This window comes from Tamandua tetradactyla, chromosome 1, assembly GCF_023851605.1.
Source record: "Tamandua tetradactyla isolate mTamTet1 chromosome 1, mTamTet1.pri, whole genome shotgun sequence".
Lineage (NCBI taxonomy): Eukaryota > Metazoa > Chordata > Mammalia > Pilosa > Myrmecophagidae > Tamandua > Tamandua tetradactyla.
The window spans coordinates 141,892,330-141,912,540 of NC_135327.1; the positions used below are offsets into that span (position 1 = coordinate 141,892,330).

Sequence of the window (20,211 nt, forward strand, 5' to 3'; positions counted from 1 at the left end):
AGATTAGTCACTGAACAAAAAAAGTTAAAATGCCCTGTAATCTTATAGCTCAGATATGAAAGAAATGACATGGATTTTTCCCAATTTATGGATGATCCTAAAATTTACATGACATTATCAATAAGGAGTTTTGAATAATTAAAAACAAATTCTGATACACCAAGCTAGAGGTAGACTGAATTATCTTTTTATTATCTCTATAGAAAATAGGAGAGACAGTCTAAGAGTACGTAGTCAAACATGTAAGGAAAAAAGTATCAAAGGGCATTTCAGGGAGTTAATAAAATTAAAATATTTTGTGAAGTTTTGGATTTTGTGATGTTTACAGTATTGGTAGCTTCTAAAAAACTGTATTTTGGGGAGTTTTTTTTCTCATATTTGTACCTAATTTTGAATGTGTAATTATGGATGTTTTTTGCTTAAAGAAAGCTTCAAGCACCGACGACATTAAATGCTGAGTGGAGCCATAGGAATGCTCACTCATTGCTGGTAGTAAAGCAAAATGGTACAGCCACTTTGGGAGATGGTTTGGCAGTTTCTTACAAAGCTAAACATAGATTTACCATATAATTTAGCAATCATGTACCCAGGAATTTATTCAAATGAGTTGGAAACTGATGTCCATGCAAAAACCTGCACATGGATATTTATAGCAGCTTATTCATAATTACCAAAAAATGGAAGCAACCAAGATGCCTTCAATAGGCAAACAGATAAACAAACTGGGACATCTGTACAATGAAGCATTATTGAGAATAAAAAGAAATGAGCTATTAGACCATAAAAAGAAATGGGGGAATCTTATATGCATATTTCTAAGTGAAATAAACCAGTCTGGAAAAGCTGCATACTATATGATTCCAACTACTTGATATTCTGGAAAACACAAAACTATAGAGAAAATAAAAAGATCAGTGGTTGCAATAGTTTTAGGGGAAGGGATGAATAGGTAGGATAAAGGGCATTATTAGGACAGCAAAACTACCCTGCATGATACTGTCATAGTGGATGCATGACATTCTTCCCCCTTCTATAAACTGTGGACTTTAGTAACAATGAATCACTATTATTAACATATGTGGCACACTAATGCAAGATGTTAATAATAGGGGAAACTACACAGGGGTAGAGGTTTGGGGGTGCAAAGAGAATGCATGGGAATTCTGTACTTTCTTCACAATTTTTAAATAATTCTAAAACTGCTCTAAAAATAAGTCTGTTATTTTAAAAATAAGTTCTTATAAGAAAATGAATGGCATTACATTGAATTAGGATTAATGAAATGGCTTTTAAGGCATTGTTTGTTTACACAGGAAACACGTCATCCATCTGTGGACTATGTTGAAGATGGACTAGAATGAAACCTACACTGAACCTCATGAACTTCAGGGTCTCCACAAAAGCTAAAGAGACCTATACTCCTGGGACTCAGTAATAGGAGGGCTTCTTAGCAGGATTGGCCAGTAGAATCCTGAAGAGCTGTTACACATCGTAATGTCAAGAATACACAAACACATGAACAAATAGCAATTATGAGCTAATCAAACAAAGTCTGTACTAAGCACACTGAAAACCTCCTCATTGTGCAGTGGCCTATTAACCACAAAATACATGTATGGAAGAGAATGTGAATACCTCCTAGAGGATGGAAGTCTCCAAAATTCACATATAAACTTCTTTCTTTCCTCTCATCCCTCATAGGTGACTCCCATAAAAATAAACAACTTAAAAAATTGCTTTATTTGGTATGAAATCAAGATCACTTAAAAATAGTAATATTAGAACTTTCTTCTATTAAGAACTCAAGAGTTACTACCTTCCTTGGGATAATAATCATACAGCTCCATAATCCCTTGGAGTTAGATGAGTTTCAGGATTTTAGTTAATGAATGGATAACAGAAAGATAACATGTTGCATATAACATACATTGTGCAACATCCCCAACAAGATCTGGGGCAATGTTTTATAATCAAACACATTAACAAGTCTGTAGTGAAATGCATGAAGATTCACTTAAGTAGTATAAATAAAGATTAACAGCCTTAAATAATTTCAAGTCAGGATTTGCTGCTAAATGAACTCAATTCACGTCAAGTTTCAGCATTATATGTATATATACACATATATAAAAGAAGGTTCACGGTTTTCCCAAATTATTTGTAATATGGAATTACAGATCAGGAATTGTGAACCTGTATTTCCAATGGCCGCCTCTATTTCTCTTCATTTTTACAGTAGAAGGATAAATCAATTGGTTTTTAGTCTTCCAAGGCCTGGGCAGTTTTCACTTTATTTGGTTATGCGCTCCTCCACCAAGCCCAGCGCTTTTCAAAGTAAATCAGAGCGCAGACAACAGAAGGAGTGACTGTCCTCCCAGGGACTGGTAGTGGTTGCTGGGAGCAGCCTCTTTTCCCGAAGGTCTTCCTTCAAAACGAGCTGCCTTTTCAATGTGGCACAGAGCCCTAGACGGAGGAGAGAACTGATCTTGCAGAATTGATAGATGGGGAAAAGCACTGCCAGAAATCAGGCCTCTGGATAGCCTAGCGGGGCCTGTAAATACTGCAGGCTCAGGAGCCCTGGACAGAGCCCTGCTGAGGATTCCTGCAGCACAAGCGCTGCCTCTGCCATTCCTCACTCTCAGACCTCAGAGCCAGCAGGGTGCTCAGAGCAGCACATAAACAACTGTGTTTGGTATAAAAAGGTCATAAAGTTAGGAAATGGATGGAATCTGGCTGCGTGGAACACTCTGCTATGACTGGAGCAAATCTTAGCAGGAGGAGCCTTTCATCTTTTCAAGGTAAATACATGGAGGACAGGACCATTACCTTGAGGTCGTAGTGAATGGAAGGAGAAAAAGACAAATGAATGTGGAAGTTTCAGAGCTTTTACTTTTACACTGTGGCTCAAGGAATATTACACACTATTCTAGGTTAGGGTGCTCCAGAAAGGGATTTGCCTCATTCTGCATTCAAATGAGAAAACTTGATGAGCAAACATGAAGACATTTGGTAGAATAAGCAGTTCTAATAATTGCCTATACATGTTTTTTGCTGAATAATTTTTGAGGATGGTGGTGAAAATACTCTCTATTCACCCCAAAGCACAAGAAACACTATAAAAGATGATTTGCCACTTTGCAATTTTTCTAAAAAAAAGTTCTGTTCCAAGAAAGTTACGGGGCATTATCAGATGAGCAATATTTTGATAGTTCTACAAACTTTAATTCTCCAGTAACAATAAAGATGCAGAGCAATGATTATGTGACACTTAGAATTTTATTTCCTTCTTATTGAGTCTGCCAGAAAAATCCTATGAGTATTAGGTCTATTGGCTCTTGGTGTCACAGGAATCTGCTATAAGTAGAACATCATCTTGATAATATGGACGTCTAGAAGTACTACCTTCTGAACAGCACATAAAATATGAATCCCAGTTTTAAGCAAATAATGCTGTAATTTATAGGATAACTTGTTTAATGTTTCAATTTTCATGTTTCCTCTATTCTCCTTCTAGTGAAATAAACTATAGTTTATAAGATTTTATGTATCTGTGCATATTATTTTGCAATGAGTTATATCTATATAATTTAGTTTCATTATTTTGTAAATTTTATAAAATAAACATATAATCAAGTTTGTTTTCTAGTAGTGAGCTAGTTTCATGCCTAATATTCTTCAAAATAATTTGGTTATATTACTCTTATTACCTTCCCGTAATCAATCATCCGCAGAAGACTTTGGGATGCAGACTTCAAGGTGAAGGGAAAAATAAATCCACCTGGGAAGATGAGAATTTGGCCCTAAGTTAGCTATTTTACCAATTCTCAGACTACAGGTGATATAAATGCACGCAGACTGGCTTAGCAGGGAATGCCCTTCATAGCTGAGATATAATTTTTCTCCGCTGCCGCCAGGCACACTGTTGGCTGGTGCCCTGTGTCTGACCATGCTTACACATCCCCCCCAGTCGCTGTCGCAGGCTTTCATACAACATGGGCTCCGCCTCGCCTTGCCTGTGCCTACACAGAGAGATGGCAGCTCAAGCCTTGCTGAGGTTCAAGGGGCTGTAGCCAAAGGAGCAGCAATCCATGGGTAAGAAGTGGGGGAGGGAAAAAAGGTCACTGTATCGGATAATGATTTGTGGCAGCCCAGGCAGGAAGCATCCTGGGGCTTCTAAATCTCAAATGACAGGAGTGGGAATTGTGACTGAAAGGAGTCCACAGATAGGACTTGAATTAAGAACACTTCCTTAAGACCAGTTCCATTCTGTATGAGAGGATATCTTCAAATTACTCTTGGATCTGTGAAGAACAAATGAATTCAATTTTGGTAAAATATGATAGAAAAGTTGAGATAAATCATTCTTTTATGAATAGAAACTGTTGGTTTAGAGGCATGAAATACCCCAAATCTTTGGTCAGCTCAAATTATCAATTGAACAATAATTTGAATGTGAAAATCTAGAGTTTACATCTATATCTCTCTTTGCTGCCTACCAAGAAAATACCCCTACTGGTAATTTAGCCTATTTCTAACTGAAGGAATCTACTTCAAGGACAGTATTATAAGAGGGATCATTATGAGAAAGGAAAATTTCACTTCAAGCATTTATTAAAATTGATATCAAAGACTTAAAAAGGTCAAATGAAGTATAACAATAAATATCCTAAGAAATTCTGTATGTACACTAAAAACATACTTCTTTTAAACCTGAAAGATCTTTCACAAAATATAGAAAAAAGCCACATTTCAAAAGCAACTCTTCTTCACTTTCTATTTTATATTTGTTTACCTTTAAACAATATTCTATTGTTTAAAGAACAATATTGTATTATTTTTAAACAATAAACATATTTCTGTTTTGACTAACGTTATTTGTAAGCAGGGTATTGGTTTTGCAAAGCTTTCTTTCTGGAGAAATATGACAGTATATGATTTATTGTACTTAATATTTTGCCCCTTAGTCATTTCCCTGGCTGAAATTTCCAAATCTCATTACGTGACTTCTTTAGTTAATGACAGATGGACAGTGACAACAGGATATAAAATGAACAGCTGTCCTCCTCCCCTTTTGCACCTTTCTCCCTTCCAGTCCTATTCCCATTCCCTCACTTCAAAAATATTTGCTTTATTTCATTTTCACTGCCACTTCCTTCACAAGAAAGAGGGATTGATTCTCTTTCAGCTTATGGAATATCTATGCCATCTTCCAACCATATTCCCACTCTTTTGCAAGCATCCTACCAAGTGCACAGTGTAGAACTTTCACCAGCACCTATGTCAGGGAAGCATAGGGAAGAGGAGGCAAACGTGTCAGGCTCAGCCGGTTCCCTGCCAGGCAGCTCTCCTCACCCAGAACCAGGCCACATAACCTATGCCTGAGTGCTCATCCCTGGTCCATTCTCCAGGAGTATGAATGCACACCTTGGGCAGCAGGTGTTAACGTCCTTCCCTTCCTCCAGCCACAGCAATCTGGAGACTGGAATCACCACCCTTGTGGCTGTGTTGACTCTGGCCTTGGATCCTACCTCGTCCTCCATGCAGGATGCCGTCCTCCACCTCTGAGGTTGATACCTGGTCTGCTCTTGTCAGTCTACCTCCCACACGATGAAGTCTGGCCTCTGGGATTCCCTCTCGCCTGGACTATCTGACAGACTGTGCTTTTACTCTCCTCTGAGTTCCAGGGCTCTGTGGTCTGCACTTCTGAATTAATGATCAATGTTCAATGCTTTATTTGTTCCTTCTCACACGCGGAGCTTTTTTCACCTATTTGATCAAGTCTTTGAGGGCTATGCAGTGTCTTCTCCCCTCCATGGATGCAGGAACATCAAATTGTATTTAATACACATCTTAAAGATCTCCACTCTGACAGAAAAGTCTTTGATTAATTGGTAAGAATGAGGAAATTGCTGAGTTAGATCAAATTCCAATACTGCTCTTGGATTTCATTCCACATGCTCCTTTATACACCTTTGTCTCAGCAGTTAAGAACGGGCATAGTACTGAACACCTGTCTGGAACCGAAGTAAACCACTTTTCTAATCTGTGAGTTTAATTCAGTTTCATTAACATTTATTCTGTTCTAGTTGTGAGCAAAATTCTATCCTCTTCACAAAGAGGGGTACTTCTTAATTCCTTTGACCTCAAGGAATATCTCAACTATAAAGGGTAAAAGGGGAGGTACAGAAATGGTCAGTGTATAAATCAAAGTAGAGTAAAAGGTATGTCATAAAATAAGTACAGAGAAAGTGGGGGTCCAGAGAGAGATCAGGATTGGATAATGAGTTTTCATAGAGGAGTAGTATTTCAGAAAGACCATTAGATAAATATCAACACTCAATTTGTTCTGGTCCTGAACTTCACTGCAGTAGTCCTTTACTAGAACAGTCCTCAAAAAATATTAGTAGAAATAGAATTTTTGATATTTATATTTTAAGCCTCATCAAAGTGAGTTACTACAAACTGAGTATTTCAAAAGAGAAAGGGCATCCTATCTACTCTCAAATTGTGTATTTTAATTCATATGAAGTTAACACTTATTTAATCATTTTTAATTATTCAAAAACACTTATAGTTAATCTCAATAACCTTTGCCAGAATTTAGGCTTGATAGAATTTCACAGTGTTTCAGAATATTACTTTTTATTTCTTAAATGGGACTTAATTTGGGGAAAGGTGGATTTGGCATATATATAAAGTTCATATAAATTGCTCTTTTTAAACATACATGCCCTGAACAGGAGCAGGTTTACTCCAGGATGAAGTGGAAAGATAATTTGGGTTATAATTATTCCATACCTTTATTTACTAAGCTAGATGACAGAGATGTTTTTCCATGTTATAAATCTTTCATTATTTTTTCCTTTGTGTTAATCTTTATCTCTGAAGATCTGAAAATCCAGTCTTAAAGGAATCTTGCTTTAATGTCTCATATACAAAAATCTTATGCTGAAATAAAGCATTTATATAAACTTATAAAATCATATGTTTTAAATTAATTTATGATTAAAATGTATGTTCTAAACTTCTGTGTTTGATTTATATATTTTTTGAGCTCAAGTCATGAGAGAGTTTGTTAGTCTCTTATAGACTTTCATGTTCTCAGGAGAGATGTTCACAATTTCATAATAAATTCCCCATGGTCTTACTCACTTACCTGGGAGAGTGGCTATTTAGAAAAAAAAATGTGAATCTAATCAGAAATGTATTTCATTTCAGTAAGTTCAGAGAGGAAATGAGCAATATAATTCACAGCAAAGTACGGAGGGCTCAGCAAATTTCTCTTCATGAATTACCTGCTCTGAAGTAGTTGAGAATTTCTCTACTGAATCAAGTTCTGAGTAATTAAGATGTTTATAAATTAAGTTCAAGGGAAAAACTGTCTCTTACATTGATTGAAACATAATACCTTACAAGTATTACTTGTAATCACTTACAAGTAGCATTGTATTCTATATATTTAAGAAAAAAAATAATACTAGTATCTCTTTTCTTTTTACAAAGTAATCTTCAAACACAATATTAAAGGTACCTTTAACTTTCATAATTTTACTATGTTTATTACTTTAAAAAACACTCAAGAAAATGAGCAGCTCTCATTTGCTCAGAGACTCTGTAGCACATACAGTACATAAGAGAATAATTCAGGTCTATGAACATTTTCATATTTTAATTTGTAAACATAAAGCATTTATGATTTAATGACTTTTCTCTTTATTGAGATGATAAAAACAAAGAAGCAGTCAAAAATTGCACATACAAGCATACAACACCCCCTGTGGTAGTTAGGTTCAGGTGTCAACTTGGCCAGCTGAAGGTACCTAGTTCTGTGGCTGTGGCCATGAGCCAATGGTATGTGAAGCTCACCTGTAGCTGATTACATCTGCAGTCGGCTAGGAAGTGTGCCTGCTGCAATGAATGATGTTGATTTAATTGGCTGGAAGCTTAAAGGAGAGAGCTCAACCTAGCACAGCCCAAGCAGCTGAGCATACCTCATCTCAGCACTCGTAGCTCAGCCCAGGCCTTTGGAGATACAGAAAGAAACCACCCCGGGGAAAGCTGTTGGAACCCAGAGGCCTGGAGAGAAGGCCAGCAGAGACCGTCCTATGCCTTCCCATGTAAGAAAGAACCTCAGTTGAAAGTTAGCTGCCTTTCCTCTGAAGAACAATGTTTTAATGAAATAAATCCCCATTTATTAAAAGCCAGTCCATCTCTGGTGTGTTGATTCTGGCAGCTAGCAAACAAGAACACCCCCAATTTTTAAAATACCCATAGGTAAAACCAAATTTCTCTAAGGTATGAATTCTATAAATTATGAATAAGTAATAGATAGATTTTAGCCTATTCCTAGTTCAATAATTGCAAACTGATAAATACATGGGTATACATTTTTGTCCACTTGCTTTACTGAAATTATGTTCATTGGTGATTCTCCATTTCCTTCTGGGTCATCTTATCCATTGATTAAGGTCCTTGGGTCGCATTCCCTAGTACCCTTCTTGAAGTGAAATTTCTGCATCACAGCTATTTAGTTTGGTTACACAATATTATTGTAATGACTATTTGTCACTCCAGAAAGAAAATATTTATCAAAATCTGTATTTTGTGAGTCCCTGTGCTTGGGGCTAAGAATACCATCCTGGACAAGACTACTTGTTCTTTGGCATACATTTTTTAAACGCTTTACTTTAAATCCACATATGCCTACTTAATCCTATTAATCTGAAGAAAGAGTTGGGTTAAGTTGAATTAGTACATTACTTGGTAGATTCTTAAGTCAATACAATTTTGTATCAAGGAAGGAACAAGTCCATCCTTAGGATACCTGCCCAAATCTCTTTTAAGAATTAACTTCATTACCTTTTTTATTGCTCAAGAGAGAAACAGACCCTGTTGAGGACCTCCATTGTTTATTAAATAAATTAAATAACTTCAGTCACTGTAGGTTAACTCATCAGATGAGCACAATTTTTATCTGACATTGTCCATAGTCACCCTGTGCTTTTTCTCTAGGCAGGCACTCATCCCTCCTATGTCTTGTTTGTATTCACTCTGTCTCCTCACCTGGAAAATTTTCTCTGTCCTTCCCAGTAACTCACACTACTGGGTTGCAGGGACTATCCTCTCTAAGAAGACTCCCTGAATTGCTCATCCTACTGGACTTCATTGGGCCCGGCCATGCAGGGACCTAAACACATGCCCCATTTCTGTTTATAACAATCTGCCAGTTCTCCAGAGTTTCACGATCCTTATGTACCCACCTTCCACTATACCACTATGTGTTGCAAAATGTTCTGTTTTCTCAATTTACCTTTCCATAGTTTAAGTTAGCTTGAGACAATGCTGGACACACAGGAAATACTCAGGGAAATCTGTTATGTGAATGATGATGCAAAACACTATCAGTACTTCCCTTGGACCCAGGATACTGCTTTGGAAAAGAGAGTTTGGAAGCACCTGTATGACAATGCTTTGCAAGCGTATCATCTCAATTTTTTTCTTCCTATCCCAGAAGAAATCTAAAGGAAATGGGTAAATGGCCCTAAGGCTCCAACCATAAATTCCACAAGTTGAATCTAATGAATCAAGTGAGCATTGTAGCAGATTGATGTTTCAGCACAGAAATGGATATGAGATCTTTCACTGGAATGGAAAAATGAAAAGTTCTTCTAAGATTACCTTAGGACACTTTCAAAATGATTTAGCTTTTGATAACCTGATAAATATTAGCTTGCAGAACTGCCTTTTCAGAATGCTTTGACTTTAAAACTCATTTAATTAAGATAACCAGCAAGTCTGTGTACATTTATGTAAGTTTATATATATTAATGTGTATGTATGTTGCATGTATGTATACATGTAGGAGAGAGACAGAGACCGTGTGTGTGTTAGAAAGAGTTGGGAGAGCACTGCTGTTAAAAACTGGCATGGAAGAGTTTGAGACACCAGTAATGTGAGCAACTGCTGGATGCATGTCTCTGAGGTACTTGGAACTCTTTTAGATGACATTTGAAAATGTTTACATGAGCAATATGAAAATATCAGGACAATGATTTCTCCCACTGTGGTTATACAAACACAATTACAAGCATTATTCATCATGGAAGCCATAAATAAAGATAAAATTTGCTACAAAATTGCCTATATAACATCTGAATCACTATACTATGAAATAAACATTTAACATCCACAAGGACTTCCTAAGGAGTGACACAAAATCTGATTGGCCATATTTAACTACATTATCAATATCGATGTGTAAAACTCCATAATACACAAAGAAATACAAATGTCAAGCTGTCTTCATAGTTTTTTTTTTATAACACTCAATATAATTTTTTAACTGAGTATAAATGCAGTGGTTCTTTAACTATGGTTGCCATTTTGGTACTTGGTAATCGTGGAACTTAAAAAGCTCATAACAAATGTGCATGATTATGCCATCTCTGAAATTTTTGTGTGTGTCCTACTCTAGCCCTTATATCATCCACATGAACAAAATTATGCTACAACAAATAGTCATAATGAGATATGGAAAAATATTTCTAGAAAGTTCTGTCCACTACATTGTATTTACCATATAATTCAGCAGCTAATGGTTTGTCATTACGTTTTTTCTCAACCACCCTACGTCTTTGTTCCCAAGAAATTTTCTCTTAAAATGCACTAAATCCCCAGTGAAGTTTCTCAGCAACAAACAACAATTTCTTTTACTAAATATTTTATGTTTCATTCTCAAACAATGGCATACTAAAATTTCACTTTTGATTCTAAAAGCTACCAATCAAAAAAGAGATTTCATAAAAGGAATTGTAAAATTACAAACCTGAGATCGATTGATCACTTTCTCTCTCTTTCTCTTAACTCCCTGCTTCTGTCACTTTTCCCGTCTTATATCCCAGGATTCAAACCCAAGCTTTAAGTAATAACAAGCACCTCTGGCCTAGTAGACTACGGACCTCTAGCTTGTGGGAAAAGTGAGGGCTCTTGTTAACCCATGTGGTTTGGTCTAGTCCCAAGACCTTGGGCCTGGTGCTACTTCTAGGTTTTGGGTCTTATTTAACAAACCCTGTATTGTCTGATTACCTCCCCTTCTCAGTCCTTTCTCACCAGCGCTATTGTTCCAGTAGGGTTGTGAATGAAAGGAAAGGAAATAGAGAACCTATGCCAACTCTGCAGTATAATCTTCACTATTCACAAAAATAGACACTTTTATTTTAAGAAAGGATAATTTAATTGGTGCTAGATCTCTCTTACCTTGAATGAAATGCAAATACTAGAAGAAATGTGTAACTTATTCTAAAATGGATTCTCCTGTATTCTTTAGTTGTTTAAAGATAATATCTGAAGTTAAATATTCACTGCACTAACAGAAAGTAAGAATAAAACTGGAACACAGAAAAACAACATCAATTTATTATTTTATATTTAATAGCATATTGAATCTAAATTCATTTGTTCTGGTAAAGAACTCTAAGCCACTTCCTTCTCAGCTAGAATTTTAAAATTTGTTTATGCAGAATCACAACTTGAAAAAAAATGAAACTTATTTTTTTTTATTACAAAAGAATTACATGCTAATTATAGAAAAGTTGGAATATACTTGCTAATAGATCAAGGAAAGCCTACTCATTAAAAAAAAACCCACCATTATTTTTTTTTTCCTAATGTTTTTTCTTTGACCACACATGGACTTCTGGATAGTCTGTAGATTGTTGATAGAAATGCTATCACTGTGAGAAGAAAATAACTCAAACTATAATCAGACAGTTTCACATAATATCTACAGAAGCTGAAATGAGATACACTGATGAAAACATGAGGAAAACTACATGACTGGAAGGAAATTGCTCCGAGACATAATCTACCATAGCAGGCTCCCAGCTGTGAGAATGCTGACTCACAATTTGGGGTAGAAGGTTTCAGAGGAAATCAGTCTTTTTGTTAATGGTAGTTCTCCCAAAGATATGAGGGTGAGGATGGTGGTAGCCAGAGGGGGAAACTATTCCAGGACACAGATGCTGGAAGGCCAACAAGCCTCAGGCCACAGGAAGGGACCATGAGGAGGTTTCCCTGTCCTGGGACCCAGATCAAGAAAGCTAGGCCCCATACGTTGTGTCTGATGCTCCTTTTATCCAGAGTATGGACAATGGGCAAAAAAAAAAGTAAGGATAAAAGCTAAATAAAAAATAGGGTGAGATAAGGGGTAGAAAATAATTGGGTAGATTTGAAATACTAGTGGTCAATGAGAGAGAGAGAGGGGCAAGGGGAATGGGATGTGTGAGTTTTTTCTTTTTTGTTTTTATTTCTTTCCTGGAGTGATACAAATGTCCTAAAAATGATCATGGTGATGAAACACAACTATGTGATATATTGTGAGCCACTGATTGTATACTATGGATGGACTGCATGTGTGTGAAGATTTCTCAATAAAAATATTTTTAAAAAAGAAAGCTAGGTAGGACCCATTTAGAAATGAAACATTTCTTTTCCTAGAACATTCCTCTTGAAAACTTGGACAAGTTATATATTAATATATACCTTTGGAAAATTAAATGGAAAGTAATAAAATAGACAACAAAATTATAAACACTTGATCAGATCATTTACTATTTTACTCAATGCTTTGGATGGGAACATTCACTTTAATACAAAAGCACTTAAAAGAGCTACTGCCAGATAAAGTTACTTTTTTTCATTAACCATGTCTGAATTAAACATATAGATTCTTTATGTCAAACAGGAAGCACTATGTGTTTTCTCTAAGAAGCCAACAATTATCTCTTTTATAATCAGTCAGTAAAAGCTCAGGAAATTTAACAGATTACCATCCTAATTTGAGCAAAGCATAGCTGGTAAGGAAAGTGTGCTGTAACAGAACAGCATATTGAATCTATGCATTTAAAATCTAAATGTAAATCATTTTAAGACATTTTGGATCATCTGAAGCATTGTGAAGTACCACTCACTGCTAGAGAAAAGTGAAAACAGAAAGTACCGTCAAAAATTTTTTACTTTAAACATGTTTTAAATTTTTTACTCTTCTCTACATGTAAAAGCATTTGGCACTACAATATTGATTGTACACTGTGATTAAAATTAACATTTCCGAGTTAAATTGCTGTAATTGCCAAAAGCACTTACCAATGGAAAATTGGAGCACAGAGGCTGTTGTTGTATTAAGACTTGTGGTAATCTACAAAAAGGAATATTCAAAAATAAGACAAGACAGAAAGAGAGGAAAGGGGGAGGAAGTTGTGGGGGGGAGTACGGGGGCAGTGAAAAGAAGACGAAAGAAAGGATCTATTAACAGAAGGTGTATTTATCCATTTGTTGGTTTATTTTTACCAATTTATCTGAACACAGATCTCACATTACCCTTGGGGAACAAAGCGGTGAGATCCTGACTTAGGCACTAACAGGAAGGACATTTCTCAGGCCTGAGAACCATTTATAGTGGAATCTACTAAGTGATCGTTTGAAGGCATTTAACACAGTCTACCCCTGTCCCCTCCACCTGCTTCCCTTCATCCTCTATCAACAGATCCGGGACCAAAAACAAAATGCCATAAAAAGGCTATCAAACAAAGTTTGAAATTAAATTAGTAGCAAATGGAGCAGAATAAGATTATTTTGAAAAGTAAACAGAATTCTGATAGCTAAAGGGTATGGGGTTTCTTTTGGAGGTTATAAACATGTTCTATAACTGATTGTGGTAATGGTTGTACAACTCCGAATATGCTAAAAATCACAGAATTGTACATTTTATATGAATGGATTTCAGGGTCTGTGAATTATTCCTAAATAAATCCGTTACAATATTAAAAAGTAAAATAGAATTATGGGCCTAGAAATAACCATAATTTCTAAAAGTAACATTTCTGTTCCTTTTCCTTCATTTCATGAAGAAGCAGGCTTAAACAACTTTCCCTATCCTGAAAGAGGAATGGCACATTATTTTTTTAATTATTTATTTTTCATTGATATATATTATATATTCACATACCATGTAATCATCCAAAGTGTACATCAGTGGTTCCCAATAATATCATATAGCTGTGTATTATCATCATAAATTATTATTTTTCTTTTTTGAATGGCATTTTATTTAATTTTATTTAAAAATATTTACTTATTACTTGGAGAAGTGACTTTGACCCATAACAGTTCAAATGAGATGAGAATTAAGGTTCTCATCTTTAATGACTTTCCTGTTGGGTTTCAGAACCCCTATGATGAAGTCTGGGATGCCTCACGTGACTCCACCCTGTAAAATACAGAGTGTTCCATTGTGTGTTCACAGTGATAGAAACAGTAGGCTTTCTTCCTTTTGCTCCTTATATGTCTCAGTAATAGCCTTAGACATATCCTTGCACTTTGTTAGGCCCCTGTGGCAGAACTCATAAATGCAGAACGGCCAAGTGGTACCAGGCCAGTTCGTGAATCGCTGCGGAAACTAAAGGGCAAACTAGAGAGCAAGCCTCTTGCCCGACCAGAATGCAGTGCAGATGAAGATATTAGAAAGTCAGATGTATGCTTCCTATCTCTACAACACGATTAGAAGGGATGATTTGAACATGCTTTGAAGGCATGGCTTTAAGATTCAAAGAAGAAGCAGGGAAGTTAATAGATGGGCAAGAGAGACCTTTGATAAATTTCCAGCTATCAGTATCAATATCAACTCCTAATTTATTTTAACAACAGCAGCAGAGATCATTGGGGTCTGGGTATCAGAGGAAATCTCTGAATTTTCATTTAAATCCTTCATTATGGTAGACTGTTCGCTAAACGACAACTAATTGTGGCACTATGATGTATGTTTCCAGCCCTCTCTCCCTTCCCCACCGTCATCAGATCAAATGTTCTTCAGATAGCCAACATACTAGTTCCTTTCCAAGATTCCTTTAAAAGAAATCTGTTTTTCTCACAGCTTTTAGAGTAAGCTCAACTATTTGACCTCACAGGTTTCCACTTGAATAGTTTAATCTTAAACTCTGAAAAGGCACAAAGACAATATAGACACATTTAAATTTTCAACGTAAATAGAATGAATAATCTTTTCCCCTCTGATTTTATGTAACTCAATTAGATTCACAGGATGAATTATGAAGCACTGCTGAATATAAGTTCCTTGAAACAATGGTATTTCATAAATTAAGAGCACCATGGCTATTTCTACTGTTAATGCATTAAATATCCTAGAGAGTCTTAAATATTTACCCTGGTGGTGTACATGGTGCTTGTGACACTGTGTGATCAAGGTCCACAGTCGTGACTTCTGCTAATGAACAGCAAGGGATGGAAAATATTGCCAATTTCCAAATTACAGGTACTAACTGAGGGTGACCTTAGATTTCGTTTCATCATTGACTCCAAATTATTTTCCTCACCAGGGAAGCCAAGGAGTAGTGGAATGGCCCACTCTCATTTCTTTCCCTTTACTCATTCAGTGTTTTAGTAAAAATGTCAGCTACAAGAATAGGAAAAAGAAAAAGGGAAAAAAGGGATAAGTACTGCCTGTACAGTCCATTCACTTACATTTATAATTGTTATATATAAAAATAGAATTTACAATTGTGTCTTACAACTTATTTATTAATCTTTACCTCAAATGGGTAATTTTAGTCTGTAAGGCTATTAAGCCTTTATATCAGACATTCTGAAAACTAAAGGGCCTTTTTACAGGGCTTTCAATGAATAATAGAGCAACTGTAAAAGACTCATAAAATTTTTTTTCTGTAAAATCACAGTGCTTTTAAATTACCAAATAGACCACGAACTATGAGAATTAGCCTAAGAACCACACGAATCTGAAGAGAACTCAGGACACTGGGATGCAAGGGATGTATTTCTCATTATCACTTTCTTCTGTCATTCTGTCCCTCTTCCCTACATATTTTTATTGGGTTTGATTCTGTTTAAGCCTTAACTCACCCTTGTAACTTAAATGCATTCCAAATATATGAGAATAAGTTAGTAAGTACCGTCTTTTAAAAAACTAGTGAGTGACATAAATTTAGTTTTAAGTTCTCAGAGAGCATTCTTTCTCTTAAAAAAGTGGGTAAATTAATTCCTCTTTATCTTCATTTGATACCAGTGAGATGAATAAAGCTTAGTGCTCTTTCCCATGAAATATGGAGACTTTCCTGGGTTAAAAAAGAGATGTTAGGGCTACAGAACAAGGAACAGTGAAAACACAAATGTGTTAACACAGCATTTTAACTGACAACTGAAATCCTGACTTTTCATTTGCTACATCTGCCTTCTGTAAATACAGCCTGGGCACAATATATATTTTCCCTCTAGGATGCCAATATAGTACATAAATCAATGAAATTTAGAAAAAGTTGCTCTAAAATACATGTCATCTCTATTCTTCTCAATCTATCTCATTCTTTATCCCTCGACTCTATAATACATGTTCATCTTAAGTGCTTATGTTGAGAATATAAATCTGCATATGCTTTCTTTTACTCAGATGAAGAAAACTATTTTCAACATATTCATTTTTAGTTGAAAGGAATGTAAACTATATCAAATAAATTATATAATACAAATCAAAACTGGGCCATTGGATATAAATAAATGGGAACATTATAGCAACAAGGATTAAATATATATGGATCAAGTAAACTAGATATTTCAGTTTTTATGCTATGGAAATAAGAATTTTGGCATTATATTCTTAGATTTTAAAATATTTCCTATTGACTAGTAGAAACAAAATGAATTTGCTTTTTGGAGCAATGAAAATGTTTAAAAGTTGATTGTGGTGATGAATGCACAGCTATATGATGATACTGTGATCCACTGATTGCACACTTCAGATGATTATATGGTATGTGAATATATCTCAATAAAATTTTATAAAAAATAAAAAAAAAATTGGTACACATTTCCAAAAACATGATGGAACAGGGAACGTTCTAAAATAGACATTAATTCTAAGATCAATTAACTATGGTTAAAAATTTACTTTTGTTTTTAACATTCATACATAACAAGTTTAGTCATAATACATTATTTAAACACACTAGCAAATCTATTTTTAAAGAAAAACTTTACTAGCAGAGTCACATCTGTCTGCAGGAATATTATAACACCTCCTGAGACTTGAATTATGAATACCTATTATCTTAATTTGCATCCAATTAATTCTGTTTGTGTTCCAATTTCAACTAAAAACTCTTTAATTCATCAATGTTCTGAAGCTCATATCGTTAATAAATTAAATGGATCTATTGCCATGAAAGGGGTATTCAAGCAGCATAAAATAAGAACCATGTTACAAAAATTAATTGGCTTTCACATTTTGATAAGTAAATCTTCGTTTAATTGCCTATCTAGGCTTTTTTCTCCCTTTACTGTGGAAACCAGTCTTTTGGCAATTTTTAAAGTTAATGATTTTGAGACACAATGTGTGACTTTAGGAGTAAAAATTACAACCTGTTACTAAAAGCCCCAAGATACAGATGATGTGAGAGGAAAAGTGGAGAGGGAAAAGCATTGAATCCCTAGTTAAAAAGCAGAAAAACAAAGCACAAGAGATATTGTAAAAAGAGTATCAGGGCAAAAGAATTGAGCCATAATATAATACCAACTACTTTTATATCCTTTTTCAACAATATGAAATGAATGTCGTCTTGATGCCAGAAAGAAGTATCAAGTAACAACAAAAGGCTCATTAGCCACATGCTGATGCTAATGAGTTCCTTGCTTTTATTTTATTTTATTTTTTTTTTTCAATTTTTCTAGAAAGTTCCTTGCTTTTAATTTAGAATGTTCATGTTTCATTTTGCATATGCCCCAAGAACTTATCTTTGCAAGCAAAGGCTAATACATTTATACTGAAGGAGAGTAACGCACTCCTGAATAATTTAGCATATACCAAAGTTTTTTTTGTTTTGTTTTGTTTTTCAAGTGGCTTATTCAGTATGCTTTCACTTTTTTTTTAATTCGTCAAAGTTCCCCTGTAGTTGGGAACCAAAGTTTAAAAATAATGTGATAAAATTGCTCATCTAACATTTTTGGCTGCAAGGAGAAAATAAAGACAATTTTAAGAGTAAAGCTTTATATAAGAACTTAGAAGTCACAAAATTGTTTAGACATGATATACATATATAATACATGTGTTCATATATAATAAATATATCATGTCATAAAACTTTCAAAAAGTCATCTAATCGTAGTGATGTACCATGTTTAATGGGATCAAATGGTGCTGCTAGTTGCATTACTGTAGTCTTTATTTTTACATATGAAAATACAGAATAAATCACCCCTCTCAAATTTATAATAGGGCTCAAAATATAAGTATTTCAAAACTTTACCTTAATTGAAAGATCATAAGAGAACCTTTTGTTTTCAGAAAGCTCCGTAAATACTGTGCTTGGAATAATGTACATAAATAGCATATACTTACCAATTCTCTTGGGCCATATGGCTCACAGAAGGTGACAGCATTGCCATGCATAATTGCACCACACTGTTCTCCAGTCTCACAGTTGTTGCATTCAGCCCTGTGGGGACATAGAACACACTCTCAGTCTGAGTATTAAGTACAAGGCAGGAAAGATATAGTAATTACTGTTATTTGACTTATAACAACATTTAATGACATATAATGATATTATATATATATTGCAATTGGTTAAAGTGACCTGAAACCAGAAAGATCTGAACTTAAATCCCAGTTCTTTCAAGTTCCTTTGTTGGACAAATTATTTAATCTCCCAAAGTTTCAGTTTCTTCACCTGTAAAATGAGGATAATAACACTGACCTGTGTCTCATATACATATATATATAGTGTGTGAGAACTAAATGAGCATATGTAATACACATAGTACAGAATGAATCTTACAGTATGCACTTAATAATGCCAGATATTATCATCAGTAATCACATATAATATATACTACATCCCGTACAAGGATGTTGTAAATGTTAAAGATAAGCAAAGTAACATCCAATTATACAATGAACAAAAATCTTGTTTCTCTGAATCAGATGTTTTATAAATTTTAAAGCTTTTTCTTTTACATTATGGTCAGTGTAATTGTTTAAATCAATTGAGTCAACTAAATTTGTATGTATATAACATACCATGCTGAAAATAATTGAATTGGACTACATTTCATCCACTATTAATATGAAATATACGCAAATAATAATTCAAATCCAATACAATTTTGGAGAGTGACATAATGCAAATAATCTAATCAGTTGCTTACATTATTACCATAAAATGAAATGGTCAATAAAACCTTAAGACAGGAATCTCGACGATGATTATTCATAAGTTTAGTAGAAATTATAAGTATGCATACTCTGGATTTGACTTTGCACACTTACAGTAACATTTAGAATGCTCTGAATCGTGACACTTCAACCTACAATCACTACATATCTAGCATGTAGAAAGAAAGATCTATGTTTCTCCTGTCTGAACCTCAAACCACATGAGAGCTGTATTTCATGCAGAATGAACGTTTTCAAAGACTTTCACATTCCAGGTGCCAAATACTGTGGAAAGGGCACTATGCCCTTTGTTTAAGAGAGCAATCTATTATCCCCTTTCAGCTATCTGCTAATTGTAAAAAGTGAGGGAATAGGAAATCCCCTCCAAGTAGGTAGAAGATAAAAGTGTGAAAAGAGACAGGTATAGCCCATAAAGATGGGCTAAGCTAAGATGCAGAGGCACGATAAGTAAAACTTTGGCAAGTAAATATAAATACTTCTGAAATGTGTACTGCACTTTTGACCTGTGTTCCCACGTGAGGTCAATGTCAAGAACACTTGATTTTTTTTAGGTAAAACATAGCAGGTTTTTAAAATATGGAATTTAAAATGTTAGTATCTCCTAGCACTACAAATGTTAGTAGGAGAAAATTTCCTCTTGATTACCTGAAGCAAGATTCTACTAAAATGTCCCTGACATTAGAATAGAGACAGTTGTAGCTTCACAAGGGCAATGAATGCATTTCATATTACCATCTATTCTGCTGTGTTGTACTCCGTGAATACATGTTGACAACAAATACAAGACAATTTCATAAATATGGCTGTTAGTATGGTATGGGGTGTAAAGCAGTTAGAATAGCAGTTGCCACCTTAAGTATGATGATATGTGTTACCTATTATTGTTACTATGAATTTATCATGGACTTTTATCACATCATCTACTACAAAACTAGGGTAGGACCTTTCCTCCC

The 20,211-nt window shown here is 34.9% G+C and overlaps 1 protein-coding gene across 11 annotated transcripts in view; it reads right to left on the reverse strand.

Annotated features, from left to right (window-relative positions):
- Positions 1-20,211, reverse strand: part of RELN (reelin) — a 530,878-nt gene that overhangs the window by 247,569 nt on the left and 263,098 nt on the right. For all 11 annotated transcript variants that reach the window (XM_077158967.1, XM_077158900.1, XM_077159048.1 and 8 more), the window contains 2 exons: positions 18,422-18,518; positions 13,144-13,195 (listed from right to left, as the gene is read on the reverse strand). In XM_077158967.1, coding sequence (XP_077015082.1) covers positions 13,144-13,195; positions 18,422-18,518 — 149 coding nt within the window. The remainder of the gene's footprint in view (positions 1-13,143; positions 13,196-18,421; positions 18,519-20,211) is intronic.